Source organism: Mobula birostris, chromosome 18, assembly GCF_030028105.1.
Source record: "Mobula birostris isolate sMobBir1 chromosome 18, sMobBir1.hap1, whole genome shotgun sequence".
NCBI classification, from domain to species: Eukaryota; Metazoa; Chordata; class Chondrichthyes; order Myliobatiformes; family Myliobatidae; genus Mobula; species Mobula birostris.
Genome location: NC_092387.1, coordinates 49941082 through 49965397, shown reverse-complemented (window position 1 = coordinate 49965397; position 24316 = coordinate 49941082). Strand labels below are relative to the sequence as shown.

The following is a 24316-nucleotide window of genomic DNA, read 5'->3' as shown; positions in this document are numbered from 1 at the left end:
CCTATTCCCTTTTGAATGCCAAGCTCTGAAATTTTTTTTATATCTTGACTTCTCCCTATCCTGCTCGATCCATTTTTTAAATTTGCCAATGTCCTCTTTAATTAAATTCCAGCTTTCTAATATAATGCCTTTGGAAACACAATGGGATTTGTTTTTTCTATATTGGAAGCATCTAGACACAAGGAAGTTGTTGAGACTACTCATCCACGGATAGAATTCTGAACTAATTGAAGTTAGCCAGCTTCTGTTGTTCACATATAGTTGTCTCTTTTTAGATATCTTTGTACCAAGCGAGAATGAGATATTGGTGAATCTCCATCAAAGTAGACAGGTAACATGATTCCATTCCTCATAAGATCATATAATGTACCTTATTAATAAATTACTATTGTACATTGTTATTTTGACAATGAGGAATCAGGCTTTTCAGCCTATCTAGTTCATAATAGTGTTTATTCTAGAAGCAAGGAAATAACTCTGGTCCAATCCCTCATCCCATAACACTTCAGTTATTTCTTCCTTCATTGACCTTTGCCTTCATAATTGACCTCTGACATCATATTTTGACCTTTGACTGTTGTGCTTCTACTACTGGAAATATCTTCCATAACTTAAAGGCCTTTTAGAATTTCTGGTACTTGATGGAATCAGGCTAAGAGAAGAAATTATTAATATCTTTGCCCAATAATGGCAGCTCTAATAAATCAGACGAGTGAAATGACTTGTGATTCTATCAGGTGCCTGATTATTGAATTACAAATGTACAACGTCATCATTTTAAAATTCATTAAACTTGACAAATAAATCTAATAAACAAAAGAAAAACAGAGGAATGTGGACATTGTGTAGGCAGAAGGGATTAGTTTCTTTTTTTCATAAAGATAAGATTAGATTTATTTGTCACATGTACATTGAAATATACAGCGAAATGCACTTCCGTCAAATCAAATCAGCAAGGATTGTACTGGGCAGCCTGTAGGTGTTGCCACACATCCGGCATGTCCACAACTCACTAACCCTAAGCCTAAATCTTTGGAATGTGGGAGGAAACCAGAGCACCTGGAGAAAACCCATGAGGTCATGGGGAAAACGTACAAACTCTCTACAGACAGCAGTGGGTACTGAATCCTGATCTTACAGCTGACATGTTAAGCAATTACGTGAACCGATACGCTGCCATCCAACATTTAATTGCTAGTTTAATCAGTCTGGCAAAACACAGTGGGATGAAGGGCCTGTTCCTGTGCTGTACTTTCCTATGTTGTAAAATAATACACTGAACACTTTCTCCCTTACTCGCCAAAGTTCAGAGAGGACTGCTATGCATAAATTACACAGTGCTTTCTGAACCTCGCTTTTTATTGCTATGCTTAAATATGGAGCCATGTAGCCAAATACTCTGATTCACATGGTAATAGTAAATGAAGTTTTCCTTTAAATGGTGGACATTGCAAAGAATCAATTCTACCTTGTGATAGGGCTAACAATAATCTGGCGGGATTGATACAGGTCTCTAAACGCATAGCCATAAGCAGCTAGATTAAGAAAACAGAGTGGGAAGAGCCGAATCTAAAAGTGGCTTCATAACCCTGTGCAGCTCAGCTCTTAGTTTGGAGCATTCCAAAATGAGGATTCACTGTGTCAGCATGGTTGGGTTGGGCTGACGGGCCTGTTTCCTGGGCTGTATAGCTCTGTGACAGGATGTGTATGAAATCAAAATGGGTGCTTGGAATTTGGTTTATCAGCTCAAAACTTCTTCAGATAGGATCACTGCCTGTGCTTGGGGGGGGTTGGCTACCTGCTAAACATATACTCACCTAGAGTGTGTTTAGTAGGCCATCGGCATGTGAACCCCCTCAAGAAAAGCAGCTCTGATGTGCTTAGTGAGCCTTGTGTAGTGTGAGACCTCCAAATGTCAATCTCACTGAGAAGTTTTGGCAGCTGTTGAAGTTAAAGCCTGAGGTTTTCCAGGCTGCCAAGCGGATGCTAAGCAGCCAAAGCTTTGTGGATGTCTCACAAAAGACTACTTGCATATGGGTTGAAGAGATCCCTACCTTGGTGATGTGCTGACTTGTTAGTTATGCAACCTGTGTTTGCCACTTGTGGTGAAAACAGTCCTACAATCAATAAGCTGTCACAAGTGTGAAATTAGTCAATGTGCACATCATGATATCGACTAGATCTTTAGTTTTTTAAACTATCTCAGTTATTATTTATTTGTTGTTCGAAGTGTTTATTGTCTATCTCCAGTAACTCTATTAATGGATAAGTAGGATCAGACCCATCCTCATGTCAGATCAGCTCCCTGACAATTGAAAAGCAATTGTGATTCTTCATTAATCATAGTAACATTTTCCATACCAGAGCACTTTAAAAACTCTTTCTTTCTTGTACAAGAATACCATGAAGGAGTGATGAATAATTCTCCAGTGAATTGTCAGTTTGTGTGTGACATTAGTGCAAGTCTCATGAGCAAAGTGTATGATGACTCCCATCAGAATATTCATTAATTAAAATCATTGAGATATACACTCAGTGGCCACTTAATTAGGTATACCTGCTCATTAATGAAATATCTAATCCAGCCAACCGTGGCAGCTACTCAATGCATAAAAGCATACAAGCATGTTCAAGAGGTCGCTTGCTGTTCAGACCAAATATCAGAATGGAGCAGAAATGTAATCTAAGTGACTTTGACCATGGAATGATCATTGGTGCCAGATGGGGTGGCTTGAGCATCTCAGAAACTGCTGATCTTCTGGAAATTTCACACAGAAGAGTTTACAGAAAATGGTGCAAAAACAAAAAATAAAATCCAGTGAGCAACAGTTCTATGGGTGAAAACATTTTGTTAATAAGAGAAGTCAGAGGAAAATGGCTTGACTATTCAAGATGACAGGAAGGTGACAGTAACTCAATTAACCATGCGTTACAACAGTGGTGTGCTGAAGAGCATCTCTGAATGCACAACATGTCAAACCTTGAAGAGGATGGGCTACAGCAGCAGATGACACTCAGTAGCCACTTTATTAGGAACAGAAGGTACCTACCCCTAACCCTAATAAAGTACATTTCTCTCCCTCTTGGTTTTAAATGCGTGTATTAGAGTCTAATGAGTGTCCTAAAAGCCAATTCTATAAACATGTGATTAGATTTATCAGTGATTTAAAAACCTCAGAATCAGAATCTGGTTTATTATCACAGGCATGTGACGTGAAATTTGTTAAGTTAGCAGCAGCAGTTCAATGAAATACATAATCTAGCAGAGAGAGAGAGAGAGAAAAAAATAATAAATAAACAAGTAAATCAATTACGTATATTGAATAGATTATTTAAAATGTGCAAATACAGAAATACTGTATATTAAAAAAGTGAGATTATTATGTTGGGCAAAGTTCCATGTGACTTGGTTCTTGGGCAGTTGCGTACTTGGATGTTGCTGTGACTGTTATAATATTCCTCTAATTTAATACTTCTGTGCCACAGCTCATCATTTCCCTGCTTGAGGATTTGCCAGGTATGTTCAGAGACACCCAGAAGAAAGGATGTGCCTTTGGACCAGCTCTGCAGGCTGCTCAGAAAGTCCTGACTCATTGTGGTGGACATGTGTCTGCTTTTCTGACCCAGTTACCTAACACAGGCTGTGGGTCCTTACAACCCCGGGGAGATCCTGGCGATTGTACTCTGGTAGGTGAGATTTCTCTTTAAAGTGGAATTTTTTGTCACATGCACAAGTACAAGTAAATGCACTGAAAAACTGACTTACAGCAGTGTCACAGGCACTGAGCCACAGAAATGCACCATTCACAACAAAAGCATAAGTTAGTGTATTTTGTACACCATTGTTACAGCAATGAACACAATTGGAGTGAAACAAACAAGGGCGATTGTAATGCAAGGTGGTCAAGGTGAGGTAGTGATTAGGGTTGTGCAAGTTGGTTTGAGAGCAGAAAGATTGGAGGAAAATAGTTTTTCTTAAACCTGGTGGTATGGGACTACCTCCTGCCCATAGCTGTGGTCAAATGGTATTGGCCTGGATGGTTGGTGATCTTTGACAGATGTTGCTTCCTTGAGGCAGTGCCTCATGTACAGTAGATACCAATTGCAGGGAGGGGTGTGCCCGTGATGTATTGAGCTGAGTCCACACTTCCTGCAGCTGTGTGTGTTGCTGTATCTTCCAATTGCCATACCAGCCTATTATGATCTATTACCTTAGTGGGTAGTCTTATTAGTCACAGATTCCCATCTCATTGGTTACATGTATCACACCATTTGAGTGAACTAATTTGTTCTCCTTTATTTCTACCAGTTCTTCCTTTCTCCCTCTTACCCAGTTTCTCTTTAGATACTTCTATGCCAGACACCTTGCCTACTTTTTATTCCATTGAAGTTCTGGGTTACAGTTTCTTCCAGATTCTCTTTTGTACATGATAGTCACTTTTCTACATCCATGATCTGAATATTGGACCACCGTGAGTTGAAATATCCCTTTTAGTTCTGCCTTAGCAAAATCTTTTGCAACTTTAAAGGACTCCAGCTTATCTTTCTCTAGACTCCCTTGAGAAGAGAGCTCCAGTTTGTATAATTTCTCCTACAACTACTTTGTTCTGTTGTCATCCTTATATAATCTCTTTTTGAACCTTTTTTTCAGTGCTCTTTATCCTCTTTGTTAGTTGGACACAAGAGATTGCAGATGCTGGAATCTAGAGTGAAAAATAAACTGCTGGAGGAACTCAGAGTCTGTGGAGGGAGAGGGATAATTTATAAATTTTTATCGCTCTTTATTCATAATAGGACAAGAAATGGCACTTGTTTTTGTGGTCTCACTAACGTCCCATACAATTTCAACATAAGTGCTTTCCTTTACAATTTTATCCTTCTAAGGGTGAACACAGTATTTTTGTTTTTGCTTATTTTCTTGGTCTTGGCAATTTCTGTTGCTACTTCTGGTAATTTGTATAAGTTGAGTCCTACCGTCTCACTTTCAAAGAATGTACAACTCATGCTCTCAGTAGTTTTTAATTTGCACTATCTGTCTTAGACCATTAGATATGAGAGTAGAATTAGGCCATTCAGCCCATTGAGTGTGTTCCGCCATTCCATCATGGCTGATCCCAGTTCCCACTCAACCCCATACACCTGCCTTTTCACCATAACATTTTGTACATTGGTAGTTTGTCTTTATTTATGCATAGATTTTCATAAGGTCTATTGCATTTCTTTATTTTCTGTAAATACTTGCAAAATGAACCTCAGGGTAGTATATGGTGACATATATGCACATTGATAATAAATTTACTTTGATTTGAACTTTGAATCAGTGATGTTTTCATGAGGACAATGGACTTTCTAACTTTGCTGCTTCTGGTTTGCAAATGCATCCTCTCCCAATCCTTCATTGTATGAACTTTTTTTGAAAAGACATGCATTTAGTTCTAAATTCAGAATATTTAAATGTAAAAATCACTTCATCCTACCTCCCTCTCTCTTAGGGAGTGAAGCACTTGGGGCCAGCTATCAATTTCTACAAGGTGCTTGCACTTGAGTTCTGTGGACAGCAGACTGGTGTGGACCTATTCTTGTTGAGCCAGCAGTATGCCGACCTTGCCTCTATAGGTGAGTGTTTAGACTAATGGCAAAATCAATTATTGCCCTGGGATACAGAATCATAAGGGTAGAAACACTAAACATAGCACTTGAATGTTGTACAAGGTGCATATGTTATTAATCATACAACATACGTGACTAGAAATGAAACTCTAGCCCAAAAAATTTAACAACGAATGAAGCCCTTTGACCTACCAAGTTTTCAATAATGATCAAAACAGTGTCGCTCCCTGTTGCCCTTCCAAGCACATTTCATATACATAAAGTTCTCTTTTCTAAGTTTCTACTAAGCCTATATCTCTCCTTTCACGTAGCAAAATAAAATAACAACATTAAATTAGTTATAGATATAGATACAATGGCTGGATGTTCTGCTCTGTAAGATTATAGAAAATATAATTTATCATTTGTTTCCTTCAGGCAGCAGCCCATGACTCCTACATTAAGGCACTGTATCAACATAAGCTGTTACTCTCAGAACATAGAACATGGAAAACTATAACATAGTTTTTGCCCTTCAGCCCATGATGTGCTGACCTTTCAACCTAATCTAAAGTCAATCTAACCCTTCCTTCCTATATAGCTCCTCATTTTTCTGTCATCTGTGTGCAATCTAAGAGTTTTTTTAACAGCCCCTAATGTATCTGCCTGGCATGGTGCTCCACACATTCAACATGCTCTGTTAAAAACTTAACTCTGACATCACCTCTCCCCCTTATATTTTCCTCCAATCACCTTAAAATTATGCCCCCCTGTATTAGCCATTTCCGCACAAGGAAAATGTCTCTGGCTTTCCACTCAATCTATGTCTCTTATCATCTTGTACACCTGTATCAATTCACCTCTCATCCTCCTCCGCTCTAAAGAGAAAAGTCCTAGCTCACTCAACATGTCTTCATAATTAATGCCCTCTAGTCCAGGTAGCAATTTGGTAAATGATCTCTGCACCTTCTCTAAAACTTCTATATCTTTCCGATAATGAGATGACCAGAATTGAACACAATATTCCAAGTATGGTCTAACCAGGGTGTTGTAGAGCTGCAACATCACCTCGTGGCTCTTGAACTCACTTCTCCAGGAGCTGAAACCTCCCCTTTAGTACTGCCTTAACAAAATCTGCATCATTACCTTGCAACTGAATCCCCCGACTAACTTACAATACACCTTCTTAACTACCCTCCCCACCTGCATGGAAAACTCTGAGGATCTGGGGATGTGGACTCCAAGATCCCTGTGATTCTCCACACTGCTAAGAATCATGTCATTAACCCTGTACTCTACCTTCATATTCGACCTTCCAAAGTGAATCACTTCACACTTTTCTGGTTTGAGTTCCATCTGCTTCTTCTCAGCTCAGTTCTGCATTCTGTCAATGTCCCCTTGTAATGTGCAACAACCTTCAACACAGTCCACACAACTCCACCAACCTTCGTGTCACCTGGAAAATTACTAACCCACCCTTCCACTTACTCATCCATGTCATTTATAAAAATCACAAAGAGCAGGGGTCCGAGAACAGATCCCTGCAGAGCATCACTGGTCACTGGCTGCCGGGAAGAATACGCCCCATCTACAACCACACAAGGCCTTCTATGGGCAAGTCATTTCTGAATCCACACAGCCAAGTTTCCCTGGATCCCATTCCTCCTGACTTTCTGAATGAGCTGACCAGGGGAACCTTACTAAAATCCATATACATCACATCCACTGCCTTATCTTCATCAATGTGCTTTGTCACATCCTGAAAGAATTGAATCAGGCTCATGAGGCATAACCTACCCCTTGCCAAGCCATGCTGATGCTTCCTAATCAGACTATGCATCTCCAGATGCCTGTAAATTCTGGGTCTAAGAGTCTGTTCCAATAATTTGCCCACCACTGAAGTAAGATTGAGGGTTATCCCTAGTCCCTTTCTTGAACAAAGGAATAATATTTGTCACTCTTAAAAAGTCCCTTTTGGGAAATGTACCAGAGCAATGTTGTACTCTGTGCTGAGGAGTGTCAAAGTATTGGATCCTTTTCTACTAAGACAAATTTGTATTTCTATAGAAACCTCCAGACTTCAGGATGAATGGCACTCACAGCTGTAATATGGGAGAGATAGCCCCCAATTTTCACAGGGTTTCTCCACCAAGCAGCACTGAAGCAACTGACAAATCTATTGTAGTTATTCATGAGGATAAATATAAACTGGAACTCTGTAGACACCTCCTCAGCTCTTCCTAAAAATGGTGTCATGAGGTATTCTTCATCCACCTGAGAGAAAAGTTTGGCCTGTAATGCTTCACTGTACCCCTGCATTACAGTCTCAGAAAGGATGTAAACTCTTCTCTGGTTTAATTCCTATCTCTTGAATATACAATCTTCTTGTTCAGAGATGAGAATGAAAATTAGTTGTAGATTCGGCTCTGAGATCTACAGTACTTGAAGGTGCTGTGTATTATCGTATGGAGATTATTGACACTTGTATTTATAATATGTTCAATAATTTGAGTTGGATGTCAGCAATCTGTTATTTGTATAGCAAGGACTTACATCTCGCAGGCCTTTTATGAAAGCATTTCAGACTCTCCAGACTTTGGCACTTTAATTGTTCTTGAATAGATATTAGTTTCCAACTTTGCTGTGTTTCCAAGATTCCTTTCAATGAGTTACTCAGTGTTGGTACCATGATCTGAAGCTTCTTACACTGAGGTAGTTTTTTGATTGGCTTGAATTTGAGTTGGTTACAGAGAAGTTTCTGTAAATACTTTTTAATTGGGATCATGGAATCAGCAAGGTGATAGCAATCTTTGCATAATCCACCTGTCTAATAAGATGTTTCCCTTTAATAAATCTGCCATCCAATGCAGCAAAGTGGTCTGGGTATTCCTGAGCAAGCTCCCAATCAGATCTGTAAGATACTACCAAATAATAAAATAATGTTGGTCAGCTAATTAAGAACCTATTAACCTCCAGTTTAAATATACCCAATGACTTGGCCTCCACAGCCATTTGTGGCAGTGAATACCACAGATTCCCCACCCACTGGCTAAAGAAATTCCTCCTCATCCCCGTGATGAAAGGATGTGCCTATATTTTGAGGCTGTGCCTTCTGGTCCTAGACTCCCTTACTAAAGGAAATATCCTCTCCATGTCCACTCGAACTAGGTCTTTCAGTATTCGATAAGTTTCAATGAGATGCCCCTCATTCTTCTAATCTCCAATGAGTACAGGTCCAGAGCCATCAAGCACTCCTCATACATTAATCCTTTCATTCCCCAAATCATTCTTGTGAACAACCTGTCCATCCTCTCCAATGCCAGTGCATCCCTTCTTAGATAAGGGGCCAAAAATTGCTTACAATCCTAACCATATAGTAAAACGATGTGAAATCCAGGCGTACTGCCTTCCTTGCTTTTCACTGAGCAGTTTGCAGGAATAGTGATATATTAGACATAAATAAATCAAGTTTAGAACACATGTGTCTGAACAGTTTCTGTTGTATTTGCTATACAGCCGTACAAAATCTCAAATTCCTTTTCCATCTCACCCCATTATGAGATCCTTCTATTCATTTCTCTGTCATTTATTTTTGTTGGTATTGCTTTCAGATACCTCCTAGTTTGACCTCCCACCCACTCCTCACTAACCCATGTGTGTTTAGCTGTGTGTATAATCATTTAAACTTGTTCATTAATTGTAAAGCCCTCTACTTTTCTTCTGGAGCAAAGAGCTTGTTCAGTCTTTTCTGAGGTTTAGGATGATGATGCTGGGAATGAAAGGGTTAATACGTGAGCCCCATCTGATGGCTCTGGAATGTACTCACTGGAGTTTAGAAGAATGAGGGGGATCACATTGAAATGTATTAAATATTGAAAGGCTGAGAGAGAGTGGACATGGAGAGCATATTTCAATTAGTGGGGCAGTGCAGGGTCAGAGGTCACACCCTCAAAATCAAGGGACATCCTTTTAAAACAGAGATGAAGAGGAATTTCTTCAGCTCGAGGATGGTGAATTCATCGCCACAGATGGCTGTGGGGGCAAAGTCATTAGCTAAAGATAGGAGAATGGGATTGAGAGGGAAAATAAATCAGCCATGATCAAATGACAGGGCAGACTTGATGGGCTGAATGGTGTAATTCTGTACCTATGTCTTATAGTCTGATTGGAGCTATCAATTTTTCTTCTTGCTGCTTTCAGATCAGCATTGGATTCTTGTCAGCAGTATGGCCTTTCATTTAATGGTAACTCGCCTTTAAGGAGTATTGTTAACACAGGCAACATTCTGACATTTAACCAGCAAGTAGACCCTGAGGGTTAGTTGTAGATGACTTAAGTAGGAGGTCAAAGGATGGTGTGAAGAAAGTTCTGATGAAAGGTCTCAGCCCAAAACCTGGACTGTTTATTCCCCTCCATAGATGCTGCCTGATTTGCTGAGTTCCTCCAGCATTTTGTGTACATTGCTCAAGATTTCTAGGGTCTGCAAAATCTCTTGTGTTGAGGATTTGAAGAAAGTAATCTTGAACTGCTTCAGAAATGATAGAGGTGGTAAACAATACCGTTTGATGAGAGGATTCTATGGACTTGAGGCATTTCTATTTGGCAAGTTGGTTGTCGCTGTGAGAAGGGAAGAAATAATTACCTGATAGTCAGTGTGTGTGGCAAGCTTGTCAGAGATTCATAAAGTCACAGAGCAAAACGGCATAGAAACAAGTCTCTCCAATCCACCAAGTTCCTGCCGAAAGATCAACTGATCTATTCTGCAGAAGATTTTGTATGGTCCATTTAAATGGATAAACGTGAACATTCTCATGTAGCAGGTAGACTGACATGGGAGGAGAGCTAAATTAAAGGAAAGAAGTTGTTCAAGTGATTGTTAATTTCTGTCGGAAGATTAAGCACAGGTAATTTTGTTTTCCAGCTTGTCTCTCCAGGTACACATGTGGCAATGTATGTTATTATCCAGCATTCCATCATATCCACAGTCCCGCCATGGTAGAAAAACTTGGCAAAGAATTCCAATGCTACTTGACCCGCTCCTTTGGCTACGCGGGTACACTGAAGATTCGATGTACACGAGGTGAGTGGATGACTGTCCCTGAGCTTACTCAGACTGAATAGATGAGTTTGATCGAGATGTTTTACAGCAGGAAGCAGTCAGCATTAAAATGTGGTAACAGTCTACTGTATGGGGGCTATGAATTCATTGTTTAAGCTTCTTGATGATGCTCGTTCTTTCTTCTTGGATTGCCTTCCCTGTGGGAGCATAAATAATAGAGATAGAATTTATTGATGTTAAGTAAGATTTCCTTATTGTCTTGTTAAAAAGGGGGTCTAGCTATACATTGAATTCTGATTGTTGAAATGGTTCCCTTCACAAAGCAATTAAAAAGATCAAACATTTCTATAGGAGTGCTGCCAGAAGAAAGCAGCATCCATCTTTGCTGCCATCGAGAAAGAGGTACAGGAACCTCAGGTCCCACACCACCAAGTTCAGGAACAGTTATTACACTTCAACCATCAGGCTCCTGAACCAATGTCGATAACTTCACTTACCTCAACAATGATTCCACAACCTTTGGGCTCACTTTCAAAGATTCTACAGTTTATTTATTTGTTTTTGATATATAGTAGATGGTGACATATATGTACTTTAATAATAAATTTGCTTTGAACTTTGAACTTTATAAAAAACTATATGATTCTCAGTATTTTGTTTTCTCCCTTTCAAAAAATCGGTTCTACCACCCTCCTTTATCCTCTATCACTTTCAACTGCTGTTTGATGTCTGCCTGGTTCCTTTCTTATCTATCAAGTTATATACGGAGGATCATCTGCAGTGACTTCTCTTTGTCCATGACATTCCTCTGGTGTCCTTAAGCATCTACCTTTGAATCTCTTATTTCTCACCTACTCTACACTACCTCGTTAGCTAGTGGTTAGAGCAATGCTTTGCAGCATTTCAAGTCCCGGTGTGACCCATATGGGTTTTCCCTGGGTGCTTCAGTTTTCCTCCCACATTCCAAAACTGTACGGTTGGGGTGACGGATGGCATGCTATGTTGACACCGGAAGCATGGCAACACTTGCGGACTGTCCAGTACAATCCACACTGAACTGATTTGATGCAAATGATGCATTCCACGATATGTTTTGATATACATGTGACAAATGAAGTTAATATTGTTAAATGCATTTTTACTGCTTGTCTGACATCCAAAACTGAATTAGCAGAAATGTCCTCCAAATAGAAGAGAGGTGTCAAAGATAACAAATGCTCGCAATCTACATAGGAACCTAAAATGAAACAGACTGCTTACAACTAATGTCATATTTGACTCTATAATGAGTTACATACCATATATCCATTATTAATTCTCCTTATTTTCACTTCCGTGATATTGGCCTGACTCTCTCTTCACCCCTTTCTTATCTGTAGACTCAGCTGGTCCCACACACTTCTTTTGGCTTCCTTCATTCTATCCACTATATTGGAAGGATATCATTATGATCACATAGAAAACCAGGGAGTAATCAGTTAGCCTGTATAACTTTGTCAGAAGCAGATCCCGTCTGACCAACCTGATTAAATTTTTTGACGAAGTGTATTGATGAGGGCAGTGCAGTAGATGTAGTTTATATATCATATAAATATAATTGCAAAGAAAGCACAACAGCACCTCTCCTTCCTCAGGAGTCTGCAGAGATTCAGCATGTCATCAAAAACACTTGGCAAACTTCTATAGATGTGTGGTGGAAAGTGTGCTGACTGGCTGCACTACAGGTTGGGATGGGAACATCAAATGCCTTTGAGTGGAAAATCCTACAAAACGGAATAGATTCTGCCCAGTACATCCCTGGTAAATCCCTCCCAACCATTGAGCACATCGACATGAAATGTTGCCATAGAAAAGCAGCATCCATCATCAAAGATCCTCACTACACAGTCCGTGCTCTTTTCTCACTGCTGCCATCAGGTTGAAGGTACAGGAGCCTTAGGACTCGCACCACCAGGTTCAAGAACAGTAACTACCCCTCAACCATCAGGCTCTTGAACAAAAGGGGATAACTATACTCATTCTACTTCTAGTGTTCCCACAACCAAAGGACTCTATCTTGTTATTTCATACTCGTTATTTATTGCAATTTATTTATATTTGTATTTGCACAGTTTGTTGTCCAGTGATCCTGTTTACAGTTACCGTTCTATAGATTTGCTAAGTATGCCCGCAGAAAAAGAATCTCAGGGTTGTATGTGATGACGTTTATGTACTCTGATAATAAATTTTACTTTGAATTTTGAACTTCAGAAAGGTCCTTGACAAGATCCCATGTGGTAGATCAGTCTAAAAGTTTATAGTCTGTGGGATGCAGGGCAATGTATGATGGTGGAAGGTTTTTTTTTGTGATTGTGAGGTGTGGTGTTCCACAGGGAAAGGTGCAGAAACCCTTTCTATTGGTATTATATACGAATTATTTTGATGCAGATGCCGAGTTTGCAGATGGCACATTGGTAAAGTTGTTGATAGTTTGGAAGGTTATATCGATATGTTAGTGAAATGGGCTGAGGAAGGCAGATGGATTTTAATCCTGAGAAATGTGAGTTGATGCATTTTGGGAATACTAATGAGGCTAGGGCATGCACCATGAATGCTATTGGCATTGGGAATGTTGAGGAACAGAGGGACCTTGGAATATAAATCCAAGGATTCTTGAAGGTGGCCAGGGAGGTAGATAATGTGATTAAGAAAGCATAAGGGATACCAGCCTTCATTAGTTATGGCATTGAATTTAAGAGCAGAGGGAGGGTAATGCTCCAACTTTATAAAATAGATCAAATCTCCCCCTAGAGAACTACATAAATTCTTGAGAGGGTGCAGAGGAGATTAATCAGGATGTTGTCAGGGATAGAGCAGTTAAGCTCTGAACAGTGACTGGATCGGTTGTCCCTGGTTTAGAGGAGGTTGAAAATGGACATGGTTTGGGTTTATAAAATGAAAGGGGTAGAGAATACATTGTAGGATACTTTCCTGCTTATCAGAAAAAGATAGAACTAGAGGATATAGCTTTAGGGTAACAGGTTAAGGGATCTGAAGGGACATTTTTCACCCCAAGACTGGTGGGTACCTGGAATATACTGCCTGAGAAAGTAGTGGAAGCAGAGTTGCTGACAACATTGAAGAAGTGTTTAGATGAACACTCAAATGACCTCGACATAGGAGGCTATGGGCCAAGTGCTGGAAGATGGGATTAATATGGATGGATGTCCACTGGTCAGTGTGGACATGGTGAATTAGTTTCTATGCTGTATTTTTCTACGACTATCATCCAAAAATATGCTACTCCTGTCTCCCGCCTCCCCCCTTTTCAAGTCCCATTCCCTACAACCCCTGAGTTAGCTGAACTACATTAATTTCAAGTTAGACAATACTGCAGTTTTACAATACACAAACTTCTCCCTCATGCCTTTCCTTGCCCTCACCCCACCCCTCTAAGAAATCAACCAAGGTCCCTGTAAACCAATTCTGATTCTGGTTATTTCTACTGTCAGCTTTGCCTTCCATGCCAAAGATTCAAAATTCTGGAATTTCCTTGCCAAACTTCTCTTTGTCTCGACCTTTCCTTCCTCCTTTAACCTGCTCCTGAAGTCAGATTCAATGACTAAGTCTTTGGAGAACTGCTCTAATATCTCCCAAGGTGACATGTCAAATCTGAGACACCCTCTAAGACATTTTGGAATGTTTGATGTATTAAAGCTGCTCTATGATACTTGTCATTGTAGAGAGAATTGTCGTTTCACATCTCTCTCTTTAGGTCTCATTGTGGACACTCTCTATGGAAACTCTTTCCTGCAATCAATGCAGAAGTTGTACCTGCCCTGTGTCTATCCTCAGGCAGAGTTTGCCTTTCAGATGATGATAGATGGTACTACAGCTGAGAGTTCACACGTGATCTTCCAATCCTCTCTTCTCTACACTTCCTGCCAAGGTAAAATGAAATCTTCTCAATGCTTCCCCAAACTTCGTCCGAATTCTTTCAAAGCCAGTGCGGTGGGAATTCAGCATCGCCCAAGGAAGTTGGTCAAACTGAGTTGTTCAGTGAGTACTGAATTACCAACAACCTCCCTTCCAGGGAGCTTTTTGGCCTTTGCTTATGTGAATATGATTGTAATCCTTTCCGAGCCATTCACAATTTTAACCTGTATTTGAGAGCTGCTCAAAGACCATATATAATAAGAGAGACGCTTTTCCATGTATTAAAGGGATATAACAATTGAAAATATGGTGCCAATGTCAAGCTCTCCAGGTTCAAACGGGGCAGTAAGATGGACAAGGTACCAGAAACATTAGACTTTCTCTGGAGCTGAAGTCAGTGTACATTTGTTCATGAGATGTGCAGCTGCTGGCAATCATGGGATTTATCCTTGTTGAAGGAAGTAGCTAAGGAGCAATTATGTTGCTGGTTCTGGAGTAATTAGTAGGCCATATTAGGCAAGGACGGAGATCAGAGAACCTGATCTGAGGATTTTGTTGTTACCATTAATGAGATGAATTTGAAGCAAAAATCCAGATTTATTAAATTTTTGGATTAAATAATCCAGTAATTTAACCATCTCATTATTGTACTTCACGTGTTGCCATTTGACGTCAGGAAGTGTACTTTGCACTGGCATTAACTTTTATCGTAGAACATCACAGCAGGAAGGTAGACTGTTCAGCCCATTGTGCTGTGCTAGTCCTTTGAAAGTGCAAGTTTCCTCCCTGTTCCTTGATCCTTATGTCTGTGTGCCTCGGGATCTCAGACCTCTCAAGTACTATCTCTCCGAGTCTATCACCCTCTACAGAATTGTTTCTCACTCTACCCTCTTCTAAACCTTTTCCATGCTTCCATTCTCTGTTGCCGAGCTTGTGTATCATTAAATGGAATTCCCACCCCAGGGCCACCATTCTATCATCTCACCAACCGCATCCTGTTACAGTATACCCCTTTTTTTCCCCCTTTTCTCCTTTGGAATTCTATTCTGCCCCTTTAAAATCCTAATGTCAACCTATTGTTAATCTCTGAATTGCATAATTATATAAAGCAGGAGGCCTCTAATCCCATCGAACTTTTGACAGAGGTGTCTATTGACTGTCCCTCTGCTCCTTCTCCACTATTCCTGCAGATATTTCCCCATTTCTCATCTACATTCTGGGATAAGACCTGATGAAGGGTTTTGACCTGAAACATTGATTGTTCATTTCCTTCCATGGATACTGCCCGACCCACTGAGTTCCTCCAGTATTTTGTGTATTGCTCCCACTTTTCAATTACCTTTCAAATGTTAGTATTGAAGTTGACTGTACACCGCATTCCACATCATGACAGTTCAGTGCTTTAAAATATCTCATTGCGTTTCTGCTCTTTTTTTGTAAATCTTCCAAAAGTTGTGTCCTTTGGTTACCAATCCTTTGGCACTGAACGCAGTTTCTTCTTATTTACTTTATCAAAACTAATCTTAATTTGGAACATACCTATCAAATCTCACCTTAACCTTCACTGTTCTTGGTAGAGCAACCCCTATTTCCCCATAATCTCCATATTCCAACATCACTCCGCCACAAGCTTCTTTCGTAGTTTCTTGGTCCAGGTTCGATGGAACGATAATTTTCAATCTGCCTTTGAATGTCCTTGTTTTGTAGGTGAAAGGCGTGTTCGAATCTACACCTACTGCCTCCCGGTGGTTAGCTCCTTAAAGGAGGTTTACGCAGGAGCCAATGTCAGCGTCATTGTGGGCTTTCTTTCCAAGATGGGTAGGACAACAAATTAAATGTGCTTAATTATGGAGTACAGGAGAATGAGGGGAGATCTTAGCAGAGATGTATAAAATTATGAGGATCATTGATAGGGTAAATGTGCATCGTCATTTGGCCCGGATTGGGGAATCAAGAACTAGTTAGCATATGTTTAAGGTGAGAGGGGAAAGATTCAATAGGAACGCAAGGGGCAACTTTTTCACCCAGAAGATAGGAATTAAATAGTTGAGGCACATACCTGAGCAATATTTGAAAGGCACTTGGACAGGTACGTGGATAGGAAAGGTGTAGAGGAATATGGGCCAAACATGGGCAAATTGGACTAGCTTTGATGGGAATCCTGGTCAGCCCAGAACATCAATCAGCTTTATTATCAGTGATATATGACGAGAAATCTGCAGTTTTTTGGCAGCCTTCTAGTGCAAAGACATAAAAATCCATACATCACAAAAATAAAGTAAGAAAGGAATAATTAGATTAGATTAGATAAGATTAGATTATGAAGACACTCAGTTCTCGTTTATTGTCATTTAGAAATGCATGCATGCATTAAGAAATGATACAATGTTCCTCCGGAGTGATATCACAAAAAAAAAGACAAACCAAAGACTTACACTGACAAGACCACATAATTATAACATATAGTTACAGCAGGGCAAAGCAATACCGTAATTTGATAAGGAGCAGACCATGTGAACGGTAAAAAAAAGTCTCAAATGAGGTAGTATCCATGAGATGTTCAGAAATCTGATGGCAGAGGGGAAAAAATGGTTCCTGAATTGTTGCTTGTGAGTCTTCAGGCTCCCATACCTCCTCCCTAATGGTAGGAACATAAAGAGGGCTTATCCCAGGTGTTGAGGGTCCTGAGTGATGGATACTGCCTTCTTTTGGCTCTGCGTCTTGAAGGTGTTTTAGATGATGGGGAGGGTTATGTTTGTGACAGAACTGGTTGATTCTGTAAGCCTCTGCAGCCTCTTGCAGTTCTGTACACTTGAGCCTCCATATCTTGCTGTCTTTTGTGACATACCAGATCTCCTCAAGCTCCAAACGAAGTGTCATCAAAGTGTTGGACTTGGGGTAGATCCTTCGAAATGTTGATACTCAGAAATTTGAAGCTCCTCCCCCGTTCCACCACTGACCCCTCAATGAGGATGGGTGTGTGTTCTCCCTTCTTCCCCTTGCTGAGCAGAGAATCAGTTCCTTGACCTTGGCAATAATGAGTGCAAGATTGTTGTTGCAACACCACTCAACCAGCTGATTTATCTCACTCCTGTACGCCTCCCCATCACAAAATCACTCATGGCCCGTGTATTTAAGTTCTAATCATTGAACATTACCATGAAAAGCACAGTTGTTAAAGTTGGAGTGTTTAAAATATAGGCTGAGCATGCTATTGGAATTGAAGTGCAAAGATCCCTGAGAGGGGAATTATTGAGATGGCTCAGCATAGGTAAATAAAACTTCAAGGTTATTATTATAATCTTCATTTATTTATTTTATTTAGAGATACAGCACAGTAACAGGCCCTCCTGGCCCAATGAGCCTGCATCGCCCAATTATACCCGTGTGACCAACTAACCCGTACATCTTTGGAATGGGGTGGAAACTAGAGCAGCTAGAGGAAACCCACACAGTCACGGGGAGAACATATAAACTCCTTACAACAGCAGCAGAATTAAACCGGGTTGCTGGTGTTGTAATTGTGTTACATTAACCACTACATTACCATGCTGCCCCTAAATCTGAGATGTAAAGAGATATTTTGGTATTAAACCTTTTATAATAGCAGCAGAAAACCATAAAAACTGTACATGTCAATGAGACTACAGGGAGTCTGAGGGTTAGAAGAAATTGTTTTGCACCTCGTCATCTTTACAACATCTTTCTCTGTGTTTTTCTGCAGCTGTGGATCGTTCTGTAAGGTTCTCCCTCTCTCATACTCGAGACGAGTTGATCAAAGTTCTCACTGATGTCCTGGTTGCCTATCGTACCTCATTGTGCAGTCAACAACAAAACACACTGCCTATCCCACACACCCTGCTGCAGCTTCCGCTGTACGTCCTGGCCCTACTCAAACAGGTGAGAGGCATAGAATAAAGATATCATTAAAAAAATGTTCACTACCCGATATGAATGGTTCCAGTCAACTTTACCCAACAAATACTTAAAAAATAAATGGCTGGTTTGTTTCTTTCATCTGGAACAGAAAAAGACCCTGTATTAAAATGTCTAAGTTACAGCTTCCCAGTAGTCTAGGGGGTCTGGATTTTCCAGACATCAAAAAATACCAATTAATTTCCTTTTTATCTTGTGTGGTTGACTGGGTTTGCAGGGACCCCTCCTCAATTTGGCTAGACATTGAAGCTTCACAGGCAAAATGGCCTCTTATTAATTTGCTTTTCCTCGAAAAGATGAAACTAGTTAAGGAATATTGTCGCAATCCAATAACAATTAATACAGTCAAGGCTTGGAGGGCGGTGCGACAAATTGAGGGCAACACAGTGAATTTATCACCCTTCACTCCAATGACCGGAAGTCCAGATTTTCAGCCTGGCATAATGGATTCTGGATTTAAACTTTAAATTTCTAAGGTATTTTTCCATCTAGGAGATTTCTTTGATGAAGGAACGATGATGTCTTAGTCAAATAGTACAGAAATTTACATACCCTACAAGGATCTTTTTTGTTTCTTTCAGATAAGAGATTATATACAAAAAAAATCATTGTTAACTGATTTCTATAGTTCTAACATACAAACGTAGAAAAGAGGGTGCTTTGTTTGAAGGGTGGTCTCCATTAGTACTTTTTACAGCATCCTGAGGGAATATTCTTGTGAAGAGGCTGAGCAGCTGGGAAGGGTCTGGGAGGAAGAGCTGGGAGTAGAAATTACAGCTGAAACATGGGAAGACATCTGTGATAATGCAAAGAAGATTTCAGTTTGTAATAGAACTAAAGCACTGCAACTCAAAATTCTGCATAGAGCCCATCTGACTCCAGATCATCTCTCGAAATTTAAGATGGGGGTTTCTCCAATGTGTTCTAAATGTAAAGTAAATACTGGAACTTTCACCCACTGTTCTTGGACTTGTCCCAAAATTCAGGCATGCTGGAGTGATATTTTGAGTGAAATGGAAAAGATTCTGAAGATGCAGCTTGAACTGGACCCAGTGTCTTTTCTCTTCGGCTTACCCAGCGTTCGTATTATTAATGCACATCAGAAAAAACTTTTTAACATCCTGACTTTTTGTGCAAGGAAGAACATTTTACTCTGTTGGATATCCGATAAGACCCCTGGACATTTTAGTTGGCGTAAATTAATATGGAATACATTCCTTTGGACTTTTTGACATGTATGGTACACTCAGAAACAAATAGCTTTCCTAAAACATGGCAACCTTTTCTGCAGTATGTAGATGTAAACCTGTCTGTAATACTAATAAGGGCTTTTGTATAGGATGTTGTGGTGATATCTATATTTTGATGGAAGTGTTCTGATGCCTGATATCTGTGAGGGGAAGAAACGTAAATGTAAGTGTATCTGGAAATTGGAAGTTTTTTTATGCTGAGCAAATTTTTTTTTAATTTAAAAAAAAGTTCAAAATAAATTTATTATCAAAGTATGTATATGTTACCATATATGACCTTGACATTCATTTTCTTGCAGGCATTCACAGTATAATAGAGAAATACAATAGAATCAATGGAAAACTACACATAAAGACAGAAAGCATCCAACATGCAAAAGTAGATAAACTATGCAATAATAACGAACAACAAAATTAATAGATATATTGATAGATAAATAAGTAGATGAATGAATGAATAGACAAATAGATAAACAAGTAAAACTGAGAATGCATTCAGCAATTAAATTGGATGATGGCTTGCCACAGTTGTTTGAAATCAAAAGGTGGGGGTGGAATGGTTAATTAATATGTCCCGTGAAGTCTGCTTCCATAATTCATATTATGTCTTCTCGTCTATAATAAGGGAATAAATAGATATTTCCATTCTGTGGGCTGTTACAATTTTGAACAAAACTCCATAAAATTTAAATAGAGATTCTGAAACAAAGTCTATCATTAGATTTAAATCAGGTTTGTTTTAGATTTTCATTTGGTTAGACTTGATAAACAAACTGCCCAGGGAGATGATTGAGGCCGCCACTGGCTGTAAGTCAAGCTGGATAATTTAAACCAACTGGAAAACACAGTGAGATTTAGTTTCAATGTTGCATTGGTAAGATAACTGTTTTTAATGCAACAGGATTGCTTTTCAAATCTCAAACACAAGAGATTTTGCAGATGCTGGAAATCTTGAGCAACACACAAAAATGCTGGTGAAACTCTGCAAATCAGGCAGCTTCTATGGAAGGGAATAAAAAGTCAATGTTTTGGGCTGAGACGCTCCATCAAGACTTGAGGAAGGGTCTCGGTCCAAAGTGAAGACTGTTTATTCCTCTCCATTGATGCTGCTTCATTTGCTGAGTTCCTCCATCATTTTATGCATGTTGCATTTCAAATTGTGCGCTGAAGTTGCTCAGATAATTGAGCTGAGAGTATCCATAGGTCTCTGACTCCATTCCTGTTATATATTTGTACTGAATTACTGTACAAAATTACTGAATTACTGTACAAAATCTCTGAGAAATTTAGGAAGTAACATAATGACATTTGGTGATTGTTTTGATTGTCGAAAAAAATTAGAATTTTAGTTTGTCTTCAGTTTGGATGGGAAAAGTTAATTTTAATTAAATTTTGTATGTGTTCCTAAATTGAAATCATGACACCTCACATTACTAAGGAAGGAGGCAGTGGAAAGAAGGGTTCCTCTTTGACATGGTGGAGACTATTTATTATAGAGAATTCAACATCACATATCCATGTAAAAATATGTATCCCAGCTGTTCTAGAAATCATTCAATATTTAATACTTTGTTGTCCAGCCTGCTTTCCACACAAGTCATGCTATGAGCCTGGATGAGCGGGTCTTCAGGATGTTACAGCTGATGGAGCAGCCGTTGAGGTTTGTGCTGCGAATGATTTACCCAGATCTGTACCGGATTGATGATTACCTCAACAGGCAGACTGCAGACAATGTGAGTACTGTGGTTACATTGTAAATGTTCTCCTGCTAGACTCGGTCCATGCTTACTCAAAGAGAGAGAGAAAGGCAGTGGTAGTGAGATTAGTAAACAGGACGTTATGCTATTTTTATTTTCTTTCTGCCAGCAGGTAGAAATGGACACCAAGACAATAAAGAGGCCAGCTCTGATGCCACTCTCTGCAGAGAGTCTTACACTGGAAGGAGCCTTCCTAATTGATTGTGGTCATGTAAGTGCAAATGTTAAATGGAAAGAGTAAGGAAAGGGAGCCTGTGTATATTTACCATCTTTAAGTGCCCCAGAAGGATTTTGTGTCATGGCCAACTTTAAACTCCAATGAGGAGGCAAAATGTGTAAGGCTATTACAGCATCAATAACCTGGGCGTTAATGCCGCCAGCAACTGCAAGGAGTTTGTTTGGTCTCTCCATGTTGCCATGGGTTTTCTTCTGGTGCTCTGGTTTTCTTCCACATTCCAAAAATGCATTGATTACTAGGTTAATTAGTCACATGGGTGAAATTGGGATGCTCAGGCTCATTGGGTTATAAGGGCCTGTTACTGTGCGGTATCTCTAAATAAAAAACAACTTCAAGCATGAAGCACATGAGAAGAAACCAACTTACCTCATTTCCTGTTAGAAGAGTGAAGGTGTCCTGAGAGTGAATATCAATCCTCAGATCAGTTTAAACTGGAGATGATAAAATGTTTTCACATCTCAACAATGAACTTAAGATGTATCACAGGTTTGGAAATATTTTTTTCTTCCTCTTTAGCCCATCACCCCTGCTGGGGCAGAGGCCACTGACAGCATTTCACCAGAGTCCTCTGTCCTGGGCCAGTCTTTCAAATTGTCCCTCGGTGTAGCTCATCTTTGAAGATTCTTCCTGTCCCATGGACAAGGCCTTTGGAGCTTCTGTTGGTGTTTCTGTAGCCCTGGATTTTTACGGGATACAGTTGATCAAAGGATCTCAAGCCCAAAACGTGGATTTTCTACTCTTCTTCATAGATGCTAACTGAGTTGCTAAGTTCCTCCAACATTTTGTGTGAGTCCTAGTGGAGGGGTTCAGCCTGAAACATCGACTTTTTACTCCCCTCCATAGAAGCTGCATGCCTTCCCCTCCTCCTTTTGCAGCTGGGCTTGGGACTGTCCACAGTGGAGTTTTTGGAAATATAAACCTCCCCTTTCCTGCTGGTAGTGGGCACATAAACTTCCCTCATTGGATTCAGCCCCCCTCCCCGTCCCTGCCTCCTGGTTTCTGAGTAGCTGGGGAGTAAATAATGGGTGGGTGACTGAGGGCAAAAATCCATTACGCTACAGGTACTGAATGCCTCCACCCTCCAAAGCTCTTGCTCAGTGTCAAGGGAACAGTGTAATTGAAATTATGACCAGTGCAATACTAATGCCTGCATAAAATGTTGGATACAGTCCAGTTCATCACAGGACAAGCCCTCTTTCCTATTGAGCACATCTTCAAGGAGCACTGACACAAGAAAGCAGCATCCATCATCAAGGACCCCCAACATCCAGGTAATACTCTTTTCTCACAGCTCGCATCGAATGAGGTACAAGAGCCTTAGGTCTCACTTCGCTAGGTTCAGGGATTGTTATTATCCATCAAACATTAGTCTCCTGAACCAGTATGGATAACTTCACCCTCCTCAGCACTGAACTGATTCCACAACCTATGGATTCACTTTCAAAGCTCTACAACTCACGCTGTCAGTTTTATTTATTCTTTTGTTTATTTTTGTATTTGCAGTTTGTCTTTTTTTGCACATTGGTTGCTTGCCAGTTTTTGTTTGATGGATGCTGCTTTCCTGTGGCAGTGCACCTTGTATATGTGCTCAATAATGGGGAGGGCTTTTTCTGTGACGGACTTGGCAGTGCCCACCACTTTTTGTAGGCTTTTCCATTCTTGAGCTTTGATGTTTCCATACCAGCGTGGATCTGAGAGTAGATTCATGGCTTAATATTGCTTCTGGAAGACCCTTCATCAGTTTCACCCTGGATTATCTGCTCTGGGCTTCATAATCAGAACTTGAACAACATTCTTCTGACACAGAGGCGAGAATGCAGTTGAGAAAGCTGTAGCTGATACTGTAGTGAAAAGGATCCATAATGTAATGATCCTGTGGATTTCCCCAGTACTGTATTTGGTCCTTCCATTTCCTGTCCACTCGCACCACCCAGTGTTGAAAAAGTGAAGCTTCAGAGTTTCTGAAGAGTTCCAACAGTGTCTTAAGTTGGATGGACAGCCGTACTGGATGGTCATATAACATGTATTCAAAAGGGATGGTGCTTTTGGGACCACGCAGTGATTGGGTGACCAGGACTGTGCTGTGTTCCTCAGGTTCTGTACATCTGGGTCGCCAGACACTGCAACACTGCTTTCCTCAGCGATGTACTGGGCGTGACCAGTTACACTTCACTGCCTGGAACTCTGGTAAGTCCTGCTTCTTTGTTTCCACTCCCATCACTTCAGAGCAGGTGAATAAGGAACCATATAGGATCAAACTTGGCTCAAGTTTCCAAATGCAGAAGGATGCAGAAGCATTGGAGAAGGTGCTTAAAGCTCAGTAAGTGTGATAGGAGAAACAAAAAGCTCAAACTTGCAGGAAAAACTAAACAGACGGGACACTTATCTTCTGAATAGGAAAAGCTAGAGGTTTTTAAATTTGTAAATGGATTTGATAAGTGGATTTAAAAAGTTGTTTCCTCTAGTAGGGAGAACTAAAATTAGAAGCCATAAATATACATTCAATACCACTTTATTAGGTAGCAGAGAAATCCCATAACTACCTCAACTCCAATTTCCCATTGTACCCCCA

General features: G+C 40.1%; 1 protein-coding gene across 9 annotated transcripts in view; it reads left to right on the top strand.

The window, feature by feature from the left end:
* LOC140212099 (protein transport protein Sec24B-like) overlaps positions 1 to 24316 on the top strand; it is a 90587-nt gene that overhangs the window by 56094 nt on the left and 10177 nt on the right. For 6 of the 9 annotated variants that reach the window (XM_072282625.1, XM_072282627.1, XM_072282629.1 and 3 more), the window contains 10 exons: positions 276 to 331; positions 3487 to 3687; positions 5493 to 5616; positions 10511 to 10669; positions 14403 to 14576; positions 16271 to 16381; positions 18288 to 18463; positions 21330 to 21482; positions 21616 to 21717; positions 23839 to 23931. In XM_072282625.1, coding sequence (XP_072138726.1) covers positions 276 to 331; positions 3487 to 3687; positions 5493 to 5616; positions 10511 to 10669; positions 14403 to 14576; positions 16271 to 16381; positions 18288 to 18463; positions 21330 to 21482; positions 21616 to 21717; positions 23839 to 23931 — 1349 coding nt within the window. Of the gene's footprint in view, positions 1 to 275; positions 332 to 3486; positions 3688 to 5492; positions 5617 to 10510; positions 10670 to 14402; positions 14577 to 16270; positions 16382 to 18287; positions 18464 to 19485; positions 19947 to 21329; positions 21483 to 21615; positions 21718 to 23838; positions 23932 to 24316 lie in introns of those variants that run through there. The other 3 variants (XM_072282628.1, XM_072282632.1, XM_072282633.1) reach the window with 3 other exon arrangements.